General features: G+C 34.0%; 1 protein-coding gene across 1 annotated transcript in view; it reads left to right on the top strand.

Moving 5' to 3' along the window:
- The window catches only part of LOC125679159 (von Willebrand factor D and EGF domain-containing protein-like), a 53,932-nt gene that overhangs the window by 13,181 nt on the left and 16,320 nt on the right, over positions 1–24,431 (top strand). The window contains exons 4-11 of the mRNA XM_056157490.1: positions 4,547–4,803; positions 4,889–4,978; positions 6,217–6,600; positions 6,713–6,798; positions 6,902–6,974; positions 7,092–7,280; positions 10,458–10,666; positions 20,234–20,507. Of these exons, the coding sequence (XP_056013465.1) occupies positions 4,547–4,803; positions 4,889–4,978; positions 6,217–6,600; positions 6,713–6,798; positions 6,902–6,974; positions 7,092–7,280; positions 10,458–10,666; positions 20,234–20,507 (1,562 nt within the window). The remainder of the gene's footprint in view (positions 1–4,546; positions 4,804–4,888; positions 4,979–6,216; positions 6,601–6,712; positions 6,799–6,901; positions 6,975–7,091; positions 7,281–10,457; positions 10,667–20,233; positions 20,508–24,431) is intronic.

Genomic DNA, 24,431 nt, shown 5'->3' with positions numbered 1-24,431 from the left:
TTTTTCGCTTTCTTCAACCCATTTGGCTCTACTTCTTACATAATTACCTTGTAACTTGTGTTTTCTTATGTTTTCTAGATCTTGTTTTTTACTAGACAGTTCATCACTATTACTGTCACAAACATTTTCTTCCAATGTTTTGATATTTTCAATTAATTCTTTTTCCTCCTTTCTTTCTTTCTTTTTTAATATATTCAGTTTTAAACAAAGGAGTTGATATCCCAGTCACTGGGACGAATAGATGTTATTCCCCGTGCCTATACAGGATTTCAAAAAATCATCAAAATAAAAATATATTTTTGAAAATTGGATAAACCTTCTACCTTTATCTTTACTTTTGTGTGAGTAAATAAAGGGGAAGTAGTGTATATCAAATGCAGATTGCAGTAGACTTGGAATCCCAATGCTTCACTAACATCACGATCATCAAAATATCCGCTTTTGCACCACTGTAGACTACTATTCCTTACCATAATTTAAGAAAGAGGATTTTTCACATTTATCACAAATGCTTCATTGATAAAAATGGAGTAAGTCCAGGAACGGCCTGTGAATAGTAGGCTAAACCAAAGATGGGTTCTCAAAAATACGGAAGAAACGTTAGTAAATTCAAAATCTTCAAACTGTTTCTTGATAAACAGCACCGAAAGTCACTATTTTACACAACCATTCTTCACGAAAGAAATAAAACTAGGTTTGCAAAATATTCATACTTTATGAATCGTCATATACAAAACAGCATTGTTGAAAACCATTCTGTTTATACGAGGGCCAATCAAAATATAATGCAATTCGTTAAATAAAATAAAACTTTGCCCAACAATTTATTTTGTATTGCTTCTAGGAGTTATGAGATTGATCACTGTTCGTTATCTTCACGTTTCAACTACGTGAATTCGAAATATAATACAATATGATACAATGCTAAAATTGGGAGAGCGCCCTAATGAACTTAACATTTCTTAAGCACTTCGCATTAAAACATACAATTAGGAATTTAAAATTCCCTATATTAATGTTGCATTTTGTCTGACAGTCCTTAAACTACATATACTGAAAATTAAAATAACAATTAAGAATTGTCACCCCATTGTCTTTTACCTCCGCTTCATATTTAAATATTTTATTTTATTGAACATACACGTTAACGGCATACCAATAACTTATCGTTAGATTCTCCATCATCAACTACCCATATTTGTGCAGCAATATTCCATTATCATCTGCATATGGCGTTTACGTTTCTGAACTGATTCGATACGCAAAGGTGGTCAGTTTTTTAATCGAGGCAGGCTATTGACAAACAAGTTGATGTTGAGGGGTTTCAACAGTCTCGTTTAAAGTCAGTATTTCGCAAATTTGTTGTCGATTTATAATGGTCTAATATTCCAATACAACATATCATTGAGTGAAATTCTGTCTGACGTGCTTAATACCGACTGTTAGGGCGTTCTTGACACAGTGATTGTGGCTACGGATGACTCCGTTTACCTGATCAAGACATAGGGCTTACGGTTTGTGTGATCAGTTGAGAGTGGATGTTTACTCCTAGGCACCTGACCCCATCTCTGGTATGTGCAGGGGTTCGTATTTGCCAAATTCTTTATTTTGTATTGTTTATAGGAGTTACGAGATTGATCACTGTTCGCTATCTTCAACTTACAAACAGAATAACGAAACATTACCATATTGCAAACTGGTACTTTAAAAAATAAAATGAACGGCAATCCAGGCACATAACAGCGTTTTTTGAAAACGAGGGGAAGGGACGTCACCAGAGGAGGGATCGAAAGTTGACTTGCCGAAAACTATTGAGTAGCAGAAAAGGTGACTTTGCATAACATCTGCATAAAAAGTGAAGATAAAAAACAGTGATTAATCCTATAAAGAATACAAAACATTTAACAGCGGGGCAAACACGGTCCCCTGAATATATGAGAGGTGGGATCAAGTGACTAGGAGGAGTAAGCATACTCTGTTGAATCCAATATCTTGATCAGCTAAATAGAGTAATTGTAGTAAACCTCAATATGTAAAGAACAGCCTAACAATTAATATGAAATACTTCAAATGGGCATCCAACCTAAAGAAAGCCTTTATTTGCAATTCGACTATAACGACCATAGAATTTGCGAAATACCGACTTCAAATGCGACTGTTCAAACTTCTGTAACATCAGCTTATTTGGCTGTAGCTTGCTCCGATTCCTTTACAAACATCCTCAAATCAGTTGAAAGAGAAAATACAATATGCTGGTGGAAATATTGCTCCATGAATATGGGAACTTGACGATGGAGAAGCTGACGTCATCATGTTATCAGTGAGTTGAGGTGCCAGATTGTCGTTTCATGTAATATGTATTTTCAATAAAGTACAAAGCAAATGTGGAAGACTATGGTGCCTTTAGTTCACAAGGATATATTGAATCAACATATGAATGAAAATACAATTATACATCTCCTACCACCCAAGAATTCTATAGAAAACTGAATTTATCTTAGCATATTCAAGTTTGAAACGGATGCAGAAGACTATATTGTGCCTTTTATTTCTTAATTTTCTTTTGTGGGGGTATATCTAATCAAGATATCAATGAAAAGAAACATTGATAATAGACAAAACTTCTTCAATATATTTAAATGCTGAGTTGAAGAGAATATTTCTGCTCATGTAAAAGCTTTGGAATAAACTCTGTCTCATAAGAATGTAAAAGCAGTTCGGCTAATAAAGGAACACAATTTTATGTCCATAAAATTGCAGAGATTGTTGGAAGACATCATCACCAAACACAATGTATACATGTAAATTGTCAATAAGGAATTCCAACATCTTTTTAATATCAACTTCAGTATCGTATTTATGGGTAGAATCAGAGTTGTGTTTAACAAGGTTATTCTTTGAATGACTGATCACAAGACAGGAGTATTCTATTTGTATTAAAGAGCAGTTTTGAATGATGTCCAAAAATCCTAGTTTTAAATTCATCTTCGAAATTGCGAAATTGTCACGTAAAGTGTTGAAAAGCCATAAACTTTGATGATGTTGATTTGGGAAAAGGTTTTGTGATTTCAAATTTATTAAAAGTTCTTTAGAACACTAAATTGTGAGTGTGTGTATATGTGTATGTTGATGAACTAAATCTGCCTCACACCCTCGACAGGGGATACTTACTCCTCCTCGACACCTGATCATACTTCTGGTATATCAAGGACTCCGTGTTTGCCCTACTTTTTATTTTGCATTGAATATAGGAGTTATAAAATTGTTCACTGTTCGTTATATTCACCCTTAGACATCGATTTCTTAAATCGTGTGGGGGAGGGCTCGCTACATTGGTTCAATTCATAAGTTTCAACTTGATAGTTGTTTCAACCTCTACTACTATCAAAATAGTCGGGGGTCACCTCGGATATCTTTATTTGCACATGAAAATAATACAATTATTGTCAAAAATAATACTTAGTAACATTCCCTCTGCCATTTCCCTTATTCTACCTCCCTGCAATAGTTATCGCAATATGTGAAACCTTGATCAAATGTAACTAGTACATCAAAATATTTTACAGAGAGAATTCATTTAATGGTTTGTATTCATATTGATATATTTTCTCAAATAACTCCAAATTATTAATCATCATTATTATTCTACTTTCTAAATCAAATGATTTTAAATTCATGTGCATTAGAATACTTAAAGATGTACCGTATCTAAAATACCACAAAAGCGAAAGTGAGTGAATGAGAGAGAAAAAGAGAAGCAGTTTAAGATGAAAACATGCAAACCAGGTTTTCTCAAAAGCATATTTAGTGTTCAGCATCGTTGTAGTTTGCAGTAAGCTGCAAAAATGATATGCATGAAATAGAGACATATCTTGCAAAATTGCCTCTGAAAACAAAGGAAATTTTTAACACGATACTTCGAGGGTTTTTTAGCCCCAGGTCTATTTCCACATCCCTGTAAGGCGAACCATAGTCACAGCATTTATCAGCACTACTCAATACCGACAATATATTCTCAAGCACTTGTCAGTAAATATCAGAACTCACTGTACAAACCACACGAAATAATCATTTCTCGAAACTAACAGGAATTATCAGTACAAATAGTAAAAAGGCCAGTGGTTGTCAGAACTAAGTTTTATCCGTGCTAGCAGCACTTATCAGCAATCAAAGAAACTCACGCTCACAGAACTTTTTCAGTTCAGTATTATAGGAGACAATATATAAACATTGCAAATATTGAAATTAATTTGAAATAAATTGTATGCGAGCTTATCACTGCATATCATATGTTCAGATTCTGTTGCGGTAAGTATTCGCCAGTTGTCTGATGTCTGTGTTTTAAAACAATTAAGATTTTTCACGATGTTTTGGTTTTATGCTTAAACATTTGTTATTCTTTATTGTAGTTCAGTTTTTCGTCCTTGTTGAAATTTGTGTTTGCATTCAAACACCCACCATAAGAAAAGATAACAGAAATTTAAACCCAAGACTAATTTATTTCATATTTGCTTAGGCATTATATTTTTTCTTTTAATTTTGATAGATACTCCGCCCACTCAGAACACATCAAAGCCGACTGTCGAACACATATTCACCACAGCAACTGGTTTCTTTCGATACCAACTCAATAACTTCCAATGTGTATTTCCATTTCTATCTAATGGAAACCATACACTTCATTATCAAATATACTGGTACATCGATGATGTCAACGCTTTTGTATCAGATGCAGTTGAGAAGGAGGAATTTGATAAAACCTATCTGAATGAAAATAATGGGATATTGAAAATGGGAATCAGGGTACATCAAAATATCGTTTACTTTCGTGTTTCATATTTGCATTCAAAGACATCACTTCTATTCTACCCAAAACTTTTATCTATAGATTTCCTGTTCAGTCAGGCTCAAGTACCATCCAAGAGGATTCCCGGGCCCAATGTCAGTAAAAAGTGATAATTTCTTTGCAGGTGTGAAGGTAATTTCTTAATTTTTCCATGTTGACCAGAGACTAAAAGGTAGTCAAACGCATTCTGAACTCCTTCTCGGTTTTAATTATTGCCGGTTTTCTTTAAGATAAAAAATAATAATATCTAAAACATTTAGTTTTAATTGCTACTGTTTCTGTGTTCTCTCATATAAGCTAAAGAGTTTATTGCTATCACACTGTTGTCTACCTTTAGCTATAATTGTTTACGTTTTATTCCATATATCAGTAATGCATGCCTTGGTTGCAATGTTATTTTCAGGGAAAGCGTGTCATGTGAAGTCCTTTAAATTGTACTCTCTTAGCAAACAAAGCCTGGTTTAGAATTATCACCATAATGGCTATTCCCTATATTCCCTATACATTCACGACTCCAGAATCTATCATACATGTATATATATATATATATATATATATATATATATATATATATATATGTTTGACTCCACTTTTTTTTGGCACACTGTTTTCCCCTATAATGGCTCTAAAACTTCATTGTTATTTCGGATTTCAAAAAGTTCGGTTGAGCATCACTGAAAGACAGTATTTGTCGAAATGCGCATCTGGTGCATCAAAATTGGTAACGTATATATATATATATAAGAAAGCAGCAATCGATATAGTTGAGTTTGTATTGTCTCTCAGAGAAATTCAGCCTATGTATTTTCAAGAAAAAATATTTTCATACAAGAAATATACACACTAATTTATATGATTATTCATCTTGATAGATCGGTTATGGTAATGGAAAGCAATTGTTAAAAATCACGAGTTTAAAATGAAAACACATCATTCTAAATGATGATGTTTACCTTCATTTTTTAATTCAAGGGGAAAAGGAATTTACTTCGTTATATCCGTAAATTCGCTATATCCATGTTCGTTACAGACGCTGATTTTTACATGCTATATATAAAGAATTTGCCGGGGAAATCGATTTCACTTCGTTATAGCCGTAATTTTGCTATATCCGTGTTCGTTATATTCGAGTTTTACCATCTCTCTCTCTCTCTCTCTCTCTCTCTCTCTCTCTCTCTCTCTCTCTCTCTCTCTCTTTCTTTCTTTATTTCCATGTATATTTCGCTTTTCCTTTTTCTGTGCATGTGTATATAAGGATTTATTAATTGGTGGTCCTGGAGGTCATAGTGTGTCATATTCTCAATTTTGTGTTGCTTATTGTGTTTAAGAGATAAATCACTGTTACTTGCATTTATCTTTCCATTTTTCAGTTATCAAGACATTCAGTGCCAATTAAAAGAGGGGAGTTGGAGAAGGTGGAGTTAACTTTTACAGTTCCGATTCCATGTGGTTTTGTTAAGGATGCTGTTCAAAGCAATGATATAGATAAAGCATCATGCCCAATGAATATTGAGATGCTAGTTCCAAATGGACCTGCTGGAACATGTGAATCTACTCTGACAGCAGAAAGCAAATGTGGCGTTGAAATAAAAGATCCCGACACATGGAATAAATCCCATATTTTGAATATCCTTCACAAGGACACTGGGAATTATAAGCTTACCCCGGCTGAGTCTGAAAGGAAGGTTTATCTCAGAATTTACGACTTTGAAATAGGAAAAGCTTGGAGAGGAGTTGACCTTCCTGTTATAAATGTAATTCTGAAGTTCTCTACTGGATTTCAATGTTTACAAACCAAATCATCTTTCATTTATTCAATTAAAGACGAATGCAAATGCATTATCAATATCATCTTTGATCCAATAGGTACATATTGAAGAGACAATAGACGACTGGAAAGGATCGAGCTGTACGGCACATAGTGATCCACATATGAAAACGTTCGACCAAATGTAAATCAAACTTTAAACATGATACATCATATTGCAAATATTGATAAATTTTCGACACTCTTATATTACATCTGTATTAATCAAAATGATATTGACTTGCTAGCTCATATGACAACCACATCAATGGAACATTTATCATGTATCGATACCAGGATTCCGACGGAAACATAATGGAGGTAATGGTATAGCAAATGGAATTAAACATTGTACATTCTTGTTTAATTTGATGGATAATTAGGAGAATTATCATTTCAAACATAACCATTAATGACCATAACATTATTATTTTGTAGGTTCAAATAAAAGTAACTCCATGCAATCTTCATACCACTATTTTCTGTGTTTGTGGTATCGCTGTTCGATCCGCAGGAGATGTTTTTGTTATCAATAGATGTCCAGGTCTGAAAAGAAATATCTTTGAATTTAGAAGCTGTATAGACAATACTTTGGAAGTGCGAAAGATCGATGACTTAAATTATAAGGTATATATTTGTATGTCTGTCTTTCTCGTGAAAGATTACAACAACGTATCTTATTCTGAAACTTAGTGCCTTGCATGCATGTATATACTTATAATGGATCGCACAGCTTGCATAACCAGGGGTCCATCTTTGCTTTACTCTTGATTTTGTATCTGAGATTGATAACTTTTTATACCAGTGATGTACTTGCGAACAATAACCATATGTTGCAAAGATAATGTGCATCGTAATCTTTCATCAGATACAGTTTCTTTTAGGTAAAAGTCTTCTATTTAGATAATGAGTTGTATTTTTTATGCTTGAGCATCGTCTTACACAAAATTGCAGCATATAATTCAAATGAATAGAATGAGTTCTAGTATTCAAATAAATAAAATATTGTTTCATATCCTTACTCGTTACTTTACAACACAAGTTTAAAAAATGCCTTTTGGACACAATGGGATCAGTACTTTTTGTAGAAATTGTTCATGGTTGTAGTAAATAAACAGGGGGTTTTTTTTTTCAATTCCACACTTGTAGATATTTCGCTGCCTTATTGTACATATTCAATTCAGTTGCCTATTGTTAAGCTGTGGAAATTTTAGAATTCTTTATAGAAATATAATAGTCAGGTAAAGGGATCTATATCAGATTTGAAGGTATATGTATGATTACGTTACAGGGTTTCAACAGTCTCATTTAAAGTCAATATTTCGCAACTTTAAAGGTCGTTATAGTTTGCCAATACAACATTTTAGCGAGTAAAGTGCTGTCTGACGTGTTTCATAGCAATTGATGTCGTTCTTTGCAGACTTCTTTTGACTATATATTGCTCCGTTTACCTGATCGGGATAATGGGGTCACAGCAAGGTGTGGCAAGTACACAGGGAATTCCTATCCAAAAATCTAAATGATGAATCTATCTGAGGAAGCGATACTAAAATATTTTAACACTCTCACTTCCCCCATTTTAACTACTGCTGTATATTTTGTTGTCATACTAAGGACAAAGAACATATTGATGAACTGGAAAATCTACATCAGAGAAGAACAAATACCATTTAAGATGAACATATACATGTATATATCAAATCTCATAACATCTCTAAGGAATACAAAATTTAGAGTAAAACAAACTCAGACCTTTATCATATATTGGACAAGGCCCCCAGGAGGAGCAAACATTCCCTGTTGACCGCTCTCACACGCCGTGATCAGTATGCACAGAGCGGCCTCAATTAGTATGAAACATGACCGACAATATTTTACCCAATGACATGTTCCATTGGTAAGTTATATCGTTATAACAGCCATAAAATGTACGACATGATGACAATAAACGAAACTGTTGAAACCCCTGTAATATTTATTATCATTTGACACCAGTCTGTGTCAATTCAAATACCGATCATGTGCAAACCAAGTTTTATCGTATCAAATCAGTTCAGAGACATAAATACCATAAGCTGTGTCATTGAAATATTGTTACATCAAGGGTGAAGATAACGAATAGTGATCAATCTCATAACTCCTATTAGCAATGCAAAATAGAAAGTTGGGCCAACACAAACCTTGGACACACCAGGTGGGGTCGGGTGCCTAGGAGGAGTAAGCATCTCCTGTCGACCGCTCACACTCGCCGTGAGCCCTATATCCTGATCAGGTAAGCGGAGTTATCCGTAGTCAAAATCAGTGTGTCAAGAACTGCCTAACAATCGGTATGAAACACATCCGACAGCACATGACCCAATTATAGGTTGTATTGACGAACTAGATCGTTAAAACGACCATATAATTCGCTAAATGCTGATTTGTTGAAACCCCTGTATCATCAACTTGTTTGTCAGTAGCTTGCCTCTATTTAAAAACTGACTATACGCAGAACAAGCTCTTGCGCATCGAATCAGTAGATATATACAAACACCAAATGCAGTTGATAATGGGACATTGATACATAAATATGGGAAGTTGACGATGGGGAAGCTGAAATCATCCCGTTTGTCATACAGTTGAGTTGTCAGTTTGCCCGTTAATGTCTACTTTCAATAAAATATCTTAGTATGAAGCAGAAGTGAACGAAATGTGAAGTTGACAAAGACGAAGCTGAAGACATGCGTTTTTCATCAAGTCGAGTTTATAAGTTTATTATCAGTTCAATTTGAACCGTGTTTTCTTTATTTTCCGTGTTAATTATCAACCATATATTTGTAAATACATTACTGTTTTCATGATTATTAACTTTAAGTGCACGTTGAAAACATTTTCCCTTATTTATTGTACTAGTTAGTAGTAAAGCGTGTATAATTAAAATCACGATGTATAATACCGGATGTAATCCGTATTCAAAATTAGTGTGCCAATAACGGCCTAAGAATCGGTGTGAAACAAGTCAGAAAGCATTTGACCCAATGATAGGTTGTATTATTCCTATCAACTCGAAATAAAAGACACCAAGGAGACCTCCCCATCTGCTTTGTCATTAGATATTCGATTGAAAATAGATATTAATAGCAAACTAACTCAACAATATTACAAACGGGATGGTTCAAGCTTCTCCATCGTTAACCTCCCATATTCATGTAACAATATTCCATTATCACCTGCGTCTGGTGTTTATATCTCTCAACTGATTCGATACGCAAGAGCTTGATCTGCATATGCATGGTCAGTTTTTAAATCGAGGCAGGCTACTGACAAACAAGTTGATGTTTCAGGGGTTTCAACAATCTCGTTTAAAGTCAGCATTTTGCAAATTCTATAGTTGTTATAACGATCTAGTTTGTCAATATAACCTGTCATTGGGTCAAATGCTGTTTGACGTTTTTCACACCATTTGATAGGCTGTTCCTTGCACACTAATTCTGACTATGAATTACTCCATTTACATGACAAAGGGCTCATGGCAGGTGTTACTGTTCAACAGGGGATGCTTACTTCTTCTAGGCACCTCTTCTCACATCTGATATATCGAGGTGGCCGTACTTGCCCAACCCTCTATTTTGTATCCCTTATAGGAGTTATGATATTGATCAGTTTGATTTCTTCACCTTTGTATTTAAATGTATACACCTATAGCTTCCTAGGAGAAGCTTCAAACTGTATTCGGTTGTCTGTCTTTTTTTTTTTTTTTTTTTTTTTTTTTTTACAATTCGTGGAAATTATGAAGAAAGGCGTTTTCATAATGTATGATTTCAGATTTATATGCCAACGGGTACATATGTCCAGACAAGATTGTGGTTGTATTATGACGTCAATGTCATGGAGGTAGATATATTTCCATCAATGGTGGACGTAAATAATTCAGAGGGTTTGTGTAGTAGACTCGGATCAGAGAAACTCATAAGGAGAGATGGAATAGCGGAACCACATTCTTTCCGTCCAGACAGATTCTCACAATCCTGGAGGTAATATACATGTGTGTGATAATTACATGGTGTGTTCTTAAGATCCATTCTCTGTAAGCATCAAAACCTGCAGAAAACGACCGACACGGATTTTGACGAAATTTTACACAAAGTATACATACTTCAGTCCTTTAATCATGACACATTTAAAAATGTGCTTTGACTCGTGTTTCCATGGCAACAAGACATCCGATTTTGTGCAAAGACGTGAGCCTCAGTAAATGTTGAATTTTCCATTATGAAATTGTGTATATTTATTTTTCATTTAATTTCCATTGCTATTTAATTAAGCTATGTTGTGTTTAAATTCTAAAAATAAAATTAATTTGCTGCAACGCCTTAACACGACATATATATGCCCTCAAATACCAAAAAACTTCCACTGTAAATGAGAGAAAATTGTTTACATTTTGTGCAGAAACCCAACCACTGATGGATTGTTCTTACATTGATAAATGTGTATCGTATCTACTAAAATAACATATCAAAAAATTAGAGATGTCATATTTCGTTTACGAAAATAAATTGATTTTAGAATTTGCGCTATTGCGAAAATATGCGAGTTTTCCCGAAATCTAGATTACCTCGACACTTGACTGCAATGCGTATTCCAAGTATATTCATCATCAAAACAAGTTGCGTCCCTGAAAACAGTTTGCAACACAAACATAAAAATATGGATATATACATAGACTAAATAAATATGCATACCTAAGAGACAGAGCAGAGTAAAAATAATACAGTTAAATTTGTACACGGTGGTGATTTGGATATTTTGAGCTGGTTTAAGTCTTTGAATCAACTAAAAAAATTCATTTGAAATACGGATGTATATTTAATTGCTGTTATAAAATTTAGAAATTCATTTCAAAATTAAGGATTATCTCCCTCATGCATAGCTCTTATCCTTGGACGAATTTGGCTCCACTTTTTGGCACGCTGTTTTTGGCTATATTTAGCTCTAAAACTACATTGTTATTTCGGATTTCAAACATTTCGGTTGAGCATCACTGAAGAGACATTATTCGTCGAAATGCACATCTGGTGCATCAAAATTGGTACCGTATAAGTTTTACATACTTAAATGTTTGTCGGGGATCGCTATGATCTTAATGTGTAGCTTTCAATGATGATGTATCAATGGATTTACGCTGCGATCGTGATTACAACAGGGAGAACTTGTATGCAAAAACTTCTGAGAAGATTAGCCGAAAAAGAAACGCACAGGTGGCATTAAATGTGTCCAATGCTGTTGTCATAACAATTCAGATTCGTGAGTACTTTACTATCATTCATTTTGCCTCAGTTTGTAAAATAATTAGACAGTAAACAAATATATAGATCTTTCCATATGCAATTCACCGTTGAATATAAACTTTAAGCAAAAATCCTATACATGAGAAATGCCTGTGGCGATAGGTGTTTGTGAATAAGATTTATCACATTAACTTTAACGTTTGTAAATATACATGAATCTGTCAATTATATTTCATTTTGAAGTTTGCAATTGCTCACCTTATTAATCAGCAAGAAATATTTATTATTTTTAATATACATTTTAGCTCTGACTGTCAGGGGTGCAGATTCAAGATTGGATGTTCTAAATGAAATTAAGACAGAAATATTTTCTGTGAGGAATGTATAAGACTCAGCTTCATCATATGACAACACACTGTGGGTCATTAAAAATTAAGTGGATCCAACATGGCTGTAAATTGTTTAAAGATTGTCCAGCTGGAATGTGTCCATTGAGAAAATCACAGAGGCTGAGACTGTTGGAGAATATTTGATGACCTGTTTTTAAATTTCTCAACCCCTTTCATGAAAGGAACTGTACTCAACTCAATAATGCAACTGTACATGTCCATAGTTTACTGATATGCATATATACTGATATTTATGTAATACCCGTTCAATAATCACAGAAACTTGTTGCTCTGACCCCAACAGTAAGACAGACAACATTACTTGTGTGAATTGTCATTTATTGTGATGACAATGTAAAAAGGGGAGATCACCCAGAATGATATACATTGGTACTACTTAAAATTGGGTAGTGATCTCCCCTGATATAAAAACAAATTAATGTAGAAATAACAATGACACTGTAAAAAGGGGAGATCACCCATAAATAGATCATACATTGTTGCTACTGAAAGTTGCCTAATGATCTCCCCTGATATAAAACAAAATACTGTAAGATTTAAAAACAGAGAACAAAGTGTAAAAACATATATACAATACAACCCAAAAGTTGGCGTTCAAAAACAAAATGCCCAATGCCCAAGAGAACAAAGTGTAAAATGCTCGGTGAGCGTCGGGGAAGGTGGGTGGGTTAATAATTTGGCAAGAAATTTCTACAAGCTCCACTGATAACAATGATAAAGTGACGCTAACTTTTTGTCACGTGACCAAAACATAGGGGTCATGCTAAAACCATGTAAAACACCTAAAATAAACATCACACTCTACGAACGCGATTACATAAAACTTATTATTTTACAATAATGTTATAATATGCAAAAACAAATATTGTGTGTTAGTCATTGTTTACAAACTCATTTTTAGATAAAGCTTGAACATATGATTAAAGATTGTTTAATTGATTTCCTGCACTGATTGAGAGCTTCACAGTCTGTAATTTAAAATGTACAGAAAACAATCAGGATAAGTCTGACAGAAACAGGACTTTAAATTCATATTCTTAATATAACCAAGACGGACACAAAATTTGCTTTTAAAAAAATAATAATACCCCACCCCCACCCCGAATTGGAAGGTTGGCAGTATTTTTTATATTGCAAGTCATTTATCTACATGTATGGCACATAAACCCATATTATAATTTTGATACAAACCTAAACCTGTTTTTAACAACAGCAATCCCCCAACCCTGTAAATTGTGTTGTTATAAACAATGGATGTGTTGGAAATTTTATTAGGCATTAATTTGCACTCATCACATAATCTGATATTCATGGAAATGAATGAAATTATTTGCTACAAAGTAATTAGAAAAGTGCACTTATGTAAGGAGAAAGTACTGACAGAAGCCAAAAGGCCAATCATATTCAATGGGTTTTTTTCCACTAAAGTTGGATTATTCGAGAAAGAAAGAAATAAAATGAAAGGGTGGTGTAAGTAGACTATGACATAAGTAACATAATTTTTCTGGTGCCTTGCAGCTTTAGTTGACATATAAAACAATTTAGAAATCTTCAGTACATATATGTATGAGGGTAGCAAATAAAAATCAGTGTCAAGAAAATGTTGGGAAAAGAATGCATACCCAATCATTAATATACTACAGGTACATGTAGCTGCTACATATCCTATTTCATGTTTCCATGGAGACAAAATTGTCAGATTACCAACATTTTTATAACAGGACTTTTGGACTAGCTATTTCTGGTCAAAACCGACTCAACTGAGTATAAGTAGGTAAAATACTTGTAGTTATTGTAAAGGAAAAGAATTTTAAATAACCAACATGATATTACCATGGAAGTAGGTTTCTATAGCAACTAAACTACAAATTGAATTCTTTCTTAATTAGTATATTTTAACAAGCCTATCAATACAAAGATAAAGTTATGATATTATAGAATCAATCTACTAAAGCACATTGAATTGTTTTCAATGATTATGGTTGCTGGCCCTATCGTGTGTATAGTAACACATTTTTCTTCATATTTTCACCTTTGTAATAATTAAATTTAAATGATTAAACAGAGTCATATAATGCTTATACAGGAAATAAGTAATTCAAACACATTCTTAAAATTTGATTTTCATTTTAAATGTAATAATCTTCTACCAATGCCTTTTGACATGGGTCTCTACAGCTCAGTAGTAGCTAAGTACTTCGTTACTAGCTTGAAAATACGGATGTATATTTAATTGCTGGGATAAAATTTAGAAATTCATTTCAAAATTAAGGATTATCTCTCTCATGCATAGCTCTTATCCTTGGACGAATTTGGCTCCAATTTTTGGCACTCTCGTTTTCCTTTTAGCTCTCATAAGTTTATTGTTATTTCGAATTTCCAAAATTTCGGTTTGAGCATCACTGAAGAGACATTATTTGTCGAAATGCGCATCTGGTGCATTAAAATTGCTACCGTATAAGTTTTACACAGACAGAATTTTCCCAAGGCAGTGTGTGAGATTCTCTGAGCCGCCTAAAACTCTCATCATAGCCCCCCCCCCCCCCTTAGGCTGAATCAATGTACATGCGGCTCATCTCCCTCACTGAAAAATCAATTTTAAGCCATTTTATGACATAGCATCTACAGGAAAACACCACAGGCACCTGAAATATGAATAATACTACAACCCCCCCCCCTTGATAATTTTTTGGTGGCAATGATTTCTCTGAAATGTGATAATTCCTAGCAAAATAAGATTGGTCGGTTTTTTTTTTATTTTACACATAAATGGGTGAAAGTTATTATATGATTTACATATATAACTTCATTGATATAAATTATGTTGTTGTGTTTTCCACAGGCACCTGAAGTATGGATATTACTACCCCCCCCCCTCCCTTTTTTTGGATAATTTTTTTGTTGTTGCAATGATTTCTCTGAAATGTGTGAAGTGCCTGTCTATCTCATCCCTTTTTCGATTCATGTAATCGTTTCACGCTTTTTGTAAGCTTTAGAGATTGGTCTTCAACCGGTAAATAAAATCATACCGGTAGAAGACCAGTCTCTAAAGCTTACAAAAAGCGTGAAACGATTACATAAATAGGACAGAAAGTTTATTCTTCTAATATGTTTACCAAACAACGAAACAATTTTTTAAAACTATAAATCAAGCTTCCTATAAATAAGCTTCCTGAAACATAAACAAAATATAAAAAGAGACGACATAGATTGTACAGAAATATTTATTCATGGTTCGAATTTCCTCCATTGTTTACACACAGGCACCTATAAATGTGGAACGGATGGGGAAGATATTTGCACAGGCACCTAAGTATCGACACTACTACCACCACCACCCCCCCCCTCCCCCTTCTGATGTTTTTGAGGCGATAATTTCTCCAAAATGTGTGGATTCCTTGTCTATATCATTCCTATTTCGATTTCATCGTTTCACACTTTTTGCAAGCTTTCTACCGGTATAATAGGACTACTATGTTTTGAATTTCATTATCGGTATAGTAATCGCTGGATATATTCTAATAATTTCACCGAACAAAAAGAAAAGAGAGGAGAGAAAAAGCCACTTAGGCCTATTTGTCATTATAATTTTTATGCACCACTTTTGTTTCCATTATAGATTCATATTTGTATTTTGCAATTCGTGTTTTGTAACGATATTGTGACTAGGTGAATGCTTTAAATTAATATTATTTTACATTAAATACCTAGTCAAGATGCGGTATATTTCCTAACCATTTTGTTCTGTATCTATCTATAGGACTCCTATTTTTTCGTGATTTAAATAGATGACAAGTTTTACATCTTTTAAAACAGTCATGCTCTCTGTTACGATTTAATAGAAACAAACAGCTCAGATTTAGACTCTTTTATTTGTTTGAGCCAGTTGACTCATCAGAGTAACAAGTACAATAACAATTACCTCGAATTGATAGAAATATTTTGATATTATAAATCATGTCATTATATGCAAACAGACCTGTAGCAAGTCAGGTTCATAGAAAGCGGGATGGGGAATGGATTCTGATTTTAGATTGGTTTACCCCGATACCATTTTTTCTGCTCGAATGATCATATTCATAGAATTTATTTTCGATAAAAATAACTGTACAATTTGAGTTAACAATGACAGAGGTACATGGGTTCAGGACCACCACCTCCCCCCTCCCCCCATCCGAATAGCCTACATGAGTTGATTTAATTATTTTGGTTGAAAATCTCTCTAATGCATGCCACAATGTCTTGCATACCCCACAAGTCTGGACCCTTTTTATCCAGTAAGGGTATTCATAACAGGGCCTGTTTTGATTTATTTTCGACTTATGGGTTATGCAAGTCATTGTTGATATGCATTGAAGAGATGTTCAACAAACATGCTTATAATTCAACTCATGTACAGGTAGCTTATTCAAGGGGTGGGGGCTGAACTCAAGCACCTATGACCTAAAAATTATAATGTAATTACCGGTATTGATTATCGTGTGTTTAACCAGATCAGTAGCCAGCCACCGCTTTCAAAAAGGGGGAGGGGATGTGAAAAGTAACTGGGAACAAACCACCCATTTTAGTGTTTGACCAAATATCCACAGGCACCTGAAGTATCGACACCACTACCAACACCCACCCCCTAACACCCACCCCCTTTATTTATTTAATTTTTTTTTTTGCGACGATAATTTCTCCGAAATGTGTGGATTTATATAATCGTTTCACGCTTTTTGTAAGCTTTAGACGGTATTCTAATGCTTGCAAAAAGCGTGAAACGCTCATAGGAATGGGAATTGACAATTCTAAATCATTTGATAAATTCTTGTAAAACACTTACCAACTTGTATACATACATTTACCTAAGCTTAATCAATTTATGGTGCAGAATGCTTTAAGAAGAAATGTTTTTACCGCTTGCAAAGAAATTCCTGAAATTTTAATTTTGATGAGATTAATATAATTGCCCGATTAAAAAAAAAATCTTAGCTGCATATATCATTTTAAACCCCATTAATCTTGTGTTTAAAAAAGTCAGTGGTTGCCTTTTTAAGGATTTAATTAAAAGTTTACAATAGTCTTGCATTCCAGCGTTGACAGAGGTATTAGCGAGCAGCTTACAAACATAATGAGTTTTTCACCCCACCCACTCTCCTAAAAAAGAAAACAAAAGTATTAAACGAAAAAACAAGATCGATTCGATCCATTAACAGATTACTGACATTTGTTAATACTAGTAACTGTGTACTGTGAATAATTTGGAAATTTTGATCAAATGAATATCGACTGGTCACTGCGTTATAGATCGTTATATTTCTTTCAAAAATTAGAATGTTAGATTTTAAATCGGGAAAACATTCTTTCAAAATTTATAATCATGAAGAACACAACACAATGTTTCAACTTTTGTCGTTTAAAAAATCTTGACTTCGCTGCATTTGTCATTTCTATTCATCCATTTTGGCTAGAATAATATCAGTTTTGTCTGATCGCGAAATTTTAAGAAGGCAGAACAGATAAGCATCCCTTTGTCCCTTGACAGCAGTGTCCTTTTGAAACGTATTGGCTGTCCTTTGAAATATTTTAATTGCGGCACTATGATTGCAATACCTACATGGGCAGAAAATGGAAAGAATAAGCTAACAAATGACGATCACATTTTCACAAGAAAAGAGAGCAAAAACAACAGTTGGAGAACAGAAAAAGAGTTCGCAATTGTAACTTTATCTTTTCAATGTTGAAAACCTCTTATTAATTGGATAGGCTTATAAAATCATTTCTAAGATTGAATATCAGAAAAGAAGTAATGATATTTGAAAGATTATCTGTTTTCGGTATTTTATTTTTTCATTTTCAATTTTTTTTTTATATTTGTGAAACAACATACTGACATAATCGGTGGGAGAGATGGTGTCAGAAAATGGCAACTCCAGGAAAAGGGTAGTATACACAAGCGCATACTTAAATAGTACGTTATTACGATTTTGAAATACGTACATGCATACACCATGCTAGTATATATGTATAACTTACAAAGGATATGAAACAGTGTAAGAGTGATTTCCCGTTTTCAATGAAAGTTTTGCTACCCTTGTTCATAATACAATAAGCCTTTTGATTTCACAAAGATGTCAATCACCCCCTTAATATCAATTATGCATACAGTATTTTACGTTCCGTTCCATTTCACGTTTTACCAACACCCGATGCTTTTTTTTAAACCTCCAAACCACGTGATCTCTTCCAATCCACGCGGACCTGCTTTTCAGGGATACCATCTAGTCATCACCATTTTGTATCCCATGCTACGCGTTTCAAAACGTGCCACAAAACATTTGCTTGCAATTGCAGCACAAGAATATTCTAAGTACTTTAAAGAAACATATGATAACGCGTCGGTATTTTGACAGAAGCGCAATTGCATGAAAAGGACTTTTTCAATCTGTACCCAGAGTTATTGTTCCTTACACTATTTGATCTGAATACTTTATAAATTTGCCGATAGGTGTCGTTGATTGGAAACCTTTGACTACCCTCCTAAAAATCGCTGGCGCATGCGCGCCCAGCGCTTAATTAATGCATGATTTTGGGGAGAGAGGGGCTGCAAAAAAATAAACCATTCTCAAGAAACGTATACTAGTATTTCTATTGAAAAAAATATAATCAAGTCGGAATCTCTATACAGTTATTCATTTATGTGTGTACAATATTATCTAGCAAGACATAATGCTTATTTCTCCTACTTATGTAAAATACAGAGTTAGGGACTTTATGTATTTCTACATTCACCTTTTAGAATCAATTATTATAGATATGATTTGATTTTCCCTCTTTTTATAGTACGCACTGATTTTTAACCCAACCCCAACCCCCTCTAAATCCCCCAGTGCATGTACATGTTCTATATAAGCACAGTAATCGGTAATTTTGCCTGTAATATTAATAGAAGGGTTCTACACTATATCCCCCCCTAATAAAAATCATGAGGTGATATAGTATAGACCCCTACTATTATTATATTACAGACAAAATTACCGGTTCCTGTGGTATAATATTCATGAATGAGAGGGATAAGCATCTTCGCTAGCCAAGGGTCTTCGGTCCACTCCGCTTCCCGGAGTGGACCAAAAACCGCTAGCGAAGATGTGGGATAAGATAATTTTCAAACGTGTATAGATTAGTATTCTGTTGTAATGACACATGTAGTTAAGCTTCCTGGAACCTAAAAACAATGTAAAAAGATACAACATAGATAGGAGAGAAATATTTATTCATGATTCGAATTTCCTCCATTGTTTATATATAGATAAGTACAATTTTCTTGACCCATACACCCACAGCCTCGGTTAACGTCCAGGGCTACGTTCCTTGTAGATCTCATAATGAAAATAGATAAACAAAATAAAATGGATTAAGACGAAAATAAAACGTAATGAAACCAAAAGAAGAAGAAAATAGGCCTACATGAAAACATAGTAATAAAAGTGTTGCCTCTGAAACCACAGGCACCTGAAGTATGGATATTACTACCCCCCTTCACACCTTTTTTGATAATTTTTTTGTGGCAATGATTTCTCTGAAATGTGTAAATTTCCTGTCTTCATCCCTTTTTCAATTTATGTAATCGTCTCACGCTTTTTGTAAGCTTTAGAGATTGGCCTTCTACCGGTATAATAGCCACAATGAAAAATTATCAAAAATTGGGGGGGGGGCGTAATATCCATACTTCAGGTGCCTGTGCTGAAACTCTAGTGTATATATATATATATATATATATATATATATATATATATATATATATATATACCATATATATATATATATATATATATATACCGATATATTTTTGATAAAACTACGTCATGTTTTCCCTAATGTTATTCTCTTACCTTAACAAATAACTATTCATTTTCAGTGTAAGGTATGAAGACAATCTATTGGATATGCCTGATGAAAACGTCACTCAGCTACCCTCTCTTCTAACCTCATACGTAGTGTGTACCTGTGAAAACAGCGAATCGATTGTAAACGAAGTGACTTGCTCTGATGAAAAAAGAATTACATGTGATATTTTCAAGTCTAAACCTCTACAGAAAAATACCTGCTACGCAAGAAGAAGGAAGAGGTCGCTGCAAGAGAAATTATCATACATACCAAATAATTTCATCCCTCATCATCACCGCGAAAAGGTACATTAAAAGACAGTATGCATATATAAAATCATATAAAAAATATCAGTAATCAAAGAAGAGCTTAAATAACATCCACCTGTAATGGAATCTTACGTTTCAGTGACCTGAAAAGTAACTGAATGATAACTAAATCATCACTGATCAAGTACGTTTCAATCCCATTTCAGTTACCAGTTCATTATCATTCAGTTCACTAAAAGGCAAGGACACTTCATTGCTCATTCAGTCATGTTTCTGTGATCATTCTGTCAGGTTTAGTGACCATAGAGTCAGGTTTCAGTGACCATACAGTCAAGTTTTAGTGAAATTTCAATGAGTTCTTTATCATATTTCAGTTACCATTAAGTCATATACTTCCATTAATTTGATTTTTAGTGACCATTGAGTGGATATTTGTTTCGTTCACTAATTGTTCAGTTGTGCTTCAGTAGCATTAAGCAGTTTATTCTCCTCCAGTTACATATAAATGAATACCCAGATATATTTCAATAATTGCTTTTCTATATTCGTACAACGTTCAATTTATAGCCATGCATTGTCTCAGCATTCATTTCGTGACCGTTCAATAAAATGCCAACCGTGAAATATTCGCTGATACCAATGACTACCTAACTATGCTGCATGGCAAATCAAAACCAATACACGGAATGCAATTTCATGCAAACATTAGTTAAATGTCTTAGTTGATATTTCTCACTTTTATTAAACTTGGCCAAAATAGTTTTTCATTCCATTGCATTTTAGTAAGTTGCATTTTCATCGCATTATACATTCATATTCGTCTGACGAAAGGTAGACAGGAAGCAAAACATCCACCAATTTCTTTTTGGGCATTCCAATTCTCTTGTACAGAATTCCTATCAGTAACTAAATATGCAAACAAATCACAGCCATACATGTTATACATATATATGTCTCTGAAAGATTGTGATATGTTTAGACCCGCCTTCTTTCCTTCTTCGTGTGTCTTAATTATATTTTTGAGGCCATTCTACCTGAATGGTTACTACAAGTTAAGGTGACTTAAATTTGTATTCTTTATTGAATTTATGAAATTGATAAGTATTCGCTATATCGTCACATTTTCATGTTTTATGGTGAATTTGCAGCACATACATATTGTGATCGAATTGATCAATCATAAACCTCGTATCACACCGCCTGAACACTACATTAGTGTCGTGTCCAATGATTTCATGTACGTGTACGATTTCATGTACGTGGCTGCTGGGAGACAGTCTTTTTGAAATCAGTATAACAAGGAACCGGTTCAAATTTCTACTATTCTAGAAACTTGAAGCATCAGAGAAATGTGAGTGGGGGATTTCACTTTTGGCTGTAAGAAATAAGACAAACTAACTATATTTACAATCCGCAAAGATTACAATGATCAATATCATAACTCATATAAGGAATGCAAAATTAAAAGTTAGATAAACACGGATCCCTAGATGTATAGTGAGACCTGGTGCCTAGAAGGAGTAAGCATCCCTTGTCGACTGGTCACATCCACCGTGAGCGCTATATCTTAATCAGTAAAACATTTACTGGGTCCAGCAATGTGAATTTGTTTGTAAGGATTTTTTGTAAAGCTTAGGAATAAAGCATAAGTACGGTAACTCATACCAATTCGTCTAATTGACTGGGATATTAAATGTGTTTAAAACTGAAACATTAGTTTGAAGAATTTCATCCATTGAAAGGGTAAGTGGGGTCTAAGTGTAATTACCAAATGTGGAAATAATGTCAAGTTCATTTGAAAGAAAGTTGTAATAATTCGCTTTACAAAGACAATGTTGTTACAAGCTTGTCAGCTGGAACCAAAACATATTCCTCATGTAACCTATCTAATTCTTTTATCACTTCCGGTTTATTAAACACAGAAGAATAGATGGTACGCACTTTTGTTTTCGTATGTCTGTTACGAGATTATGCTATTTGTGTTATGTTTTTATTCATTTTGATTAGACATTAAGTTATTTTCCATGTTTAGCCTATCGTCTGGCATAATCTACAACGAAATCCATAATAGAGGTGAATTTCTGTCGCCAATTCAAAGACAGAGGTTCTATGGATTTAGGACCTTTCAAACTGTTTGAAATCCCCATTAATGATAAACACTGTAAATGATAACGTTTGGAAGCAATTGTGAAAGTATATTTTAGGGAATTACAGGTTGCAGATTTGAACTTGCAGTATGTTGGAATACAAGAATGAATTTTCGATGATGAAGAATGTTGCTGATCTTGACATTTATTCCTTTGTTAGTAAATTAAAGTTTAAGGAAATAGCGAAATGAATCGGAAGGAATGACATCTATAGCTCGCGGTGATTTACTTTGCCTTATTATGGACAACACCCATACAATTCAGTCTGTAATCTGATGTTGAAAAATACAAGGATGTACTAGTTTTGACTTATTCAGAACCCTCAATGGAACAAGGTTAAGATTTGTGCGAATATGATGTAGACGCAGTTGTCTGTTGATGTAAGGTAAAGGCAATCACTTATGACACCGAATATACTGGTCTTATATATGAATAATACCATGACTGCGTTCACGTTTTTATGTATTTAAAAACAGCACCATCATATACACACTAAATTTTGACTACGGATAACTCCTTTTACGTTATCAGGATAATCTTAATTAATCACGGTGGGTTTGACAGAGGATGCTTACTCCTCCTAGGCACCTGATCCCAACCCTGGTGTGCCCAGGGTTCCGTGTTTGCCCAACTATATATTTTGTATTGCTTATAGGAGTTATGAAATTGATCACTGTATGTTATCTTCGACTTTCATTCATGTTATTTCCTTGTGCATTAGTCAAATGTTTTACTTTGAATACGTTGTTGTTGCATTTATATGGACATACAGTGCCCAGAGTCTTGATCCAGTGATCCTCTCGTTGACTACATTTATACAAAAAGAGGTACTTAATGTTGGATTATTGGATTGATAATTTTTGTTCTAGGATTTTGACGCTCATGGACACGATGGAATGATCTGAGGATTTGAAATGTTTATAGAACAGTTGATTACGACTATTATTGATTTGAAATATGTGTCCCGGTATCCTTTTAGTGACCCATTAGTTTTCCCGACATAAATTGATCCACAAAGGTGACACTTAACTTCGTAGATGATATCAGAAAATTCACAGGGCAAATATTTCAAAAAATGTTGGTACATAACTTCTTCCGATGTGATTACTAGTGAATTAGTTTCTGGCGATTGATCAATACCTTACAGGTTTTCAAAATATTCGCAGAACATTTTGAAATGGAGCACATGAGATCAAAAAATGAATCACCAAAATGTCTTTTTAAGGAACATGGCAATCTTTAATTTAGATATTTGACTTTTCATTTCCGTACCACGGCTGGCTAATTGACGATGCAAATATGATAAACGTTTTTTATCTCGAAGGATAATCCGAGGGACATAATATACTTTATTAGAGCATGTACACTTGCATACTCCACAGAGTGACACATTTTTATACTGGTCGAAGTGTCAGCTAGTATTATATCGTTATTCGTGGAAGAACATAATCGAGCTACAAGTATCCTCGGGGACAGAGTATACACCAGCGGAGATAAATGCTCGATGGTTAAATGAAAAGGTGAAGATAACTAACATTGATCAATTTCATAGCTTCTATAAGGAATACAAAATTAAGAGATGGTTAAACACCGACCCTGGACATACCAGAGGTGGGGTCAAAAGAGTACATCAGTAAAATAACTTGTGACTTCAGTGGCTAGAGTTTAATAACGTTGGACACAGGAGGGCATTGGGCAGGTATAATCTCTGTTTATCAACAATATTGATAAAAGTGGTTAGATAACATGGTTTTCCTCATTTATTGGGATCAGTTGCGGTTCTTTCTGATAAAAAAGACAGAAAAGCATCAGA

The sequence above is a fragment of the Ostrea edulis genome, chromosome 2 (assembly GCF_947568905.1).
Source record: "Ostrea edulis chromosome 2, xbOstEdul1.1, whole genome shotgun sequence".
Lineage (NCBI taxonomy): Eukaryota > Metazoa > Mollusca > Bivalvia > Ostreida > Ostreidae > Ostrea > Ostrea edulis.
This window is presented reverse-complemented; position numbering and strand designations above follow the sequence as displayed.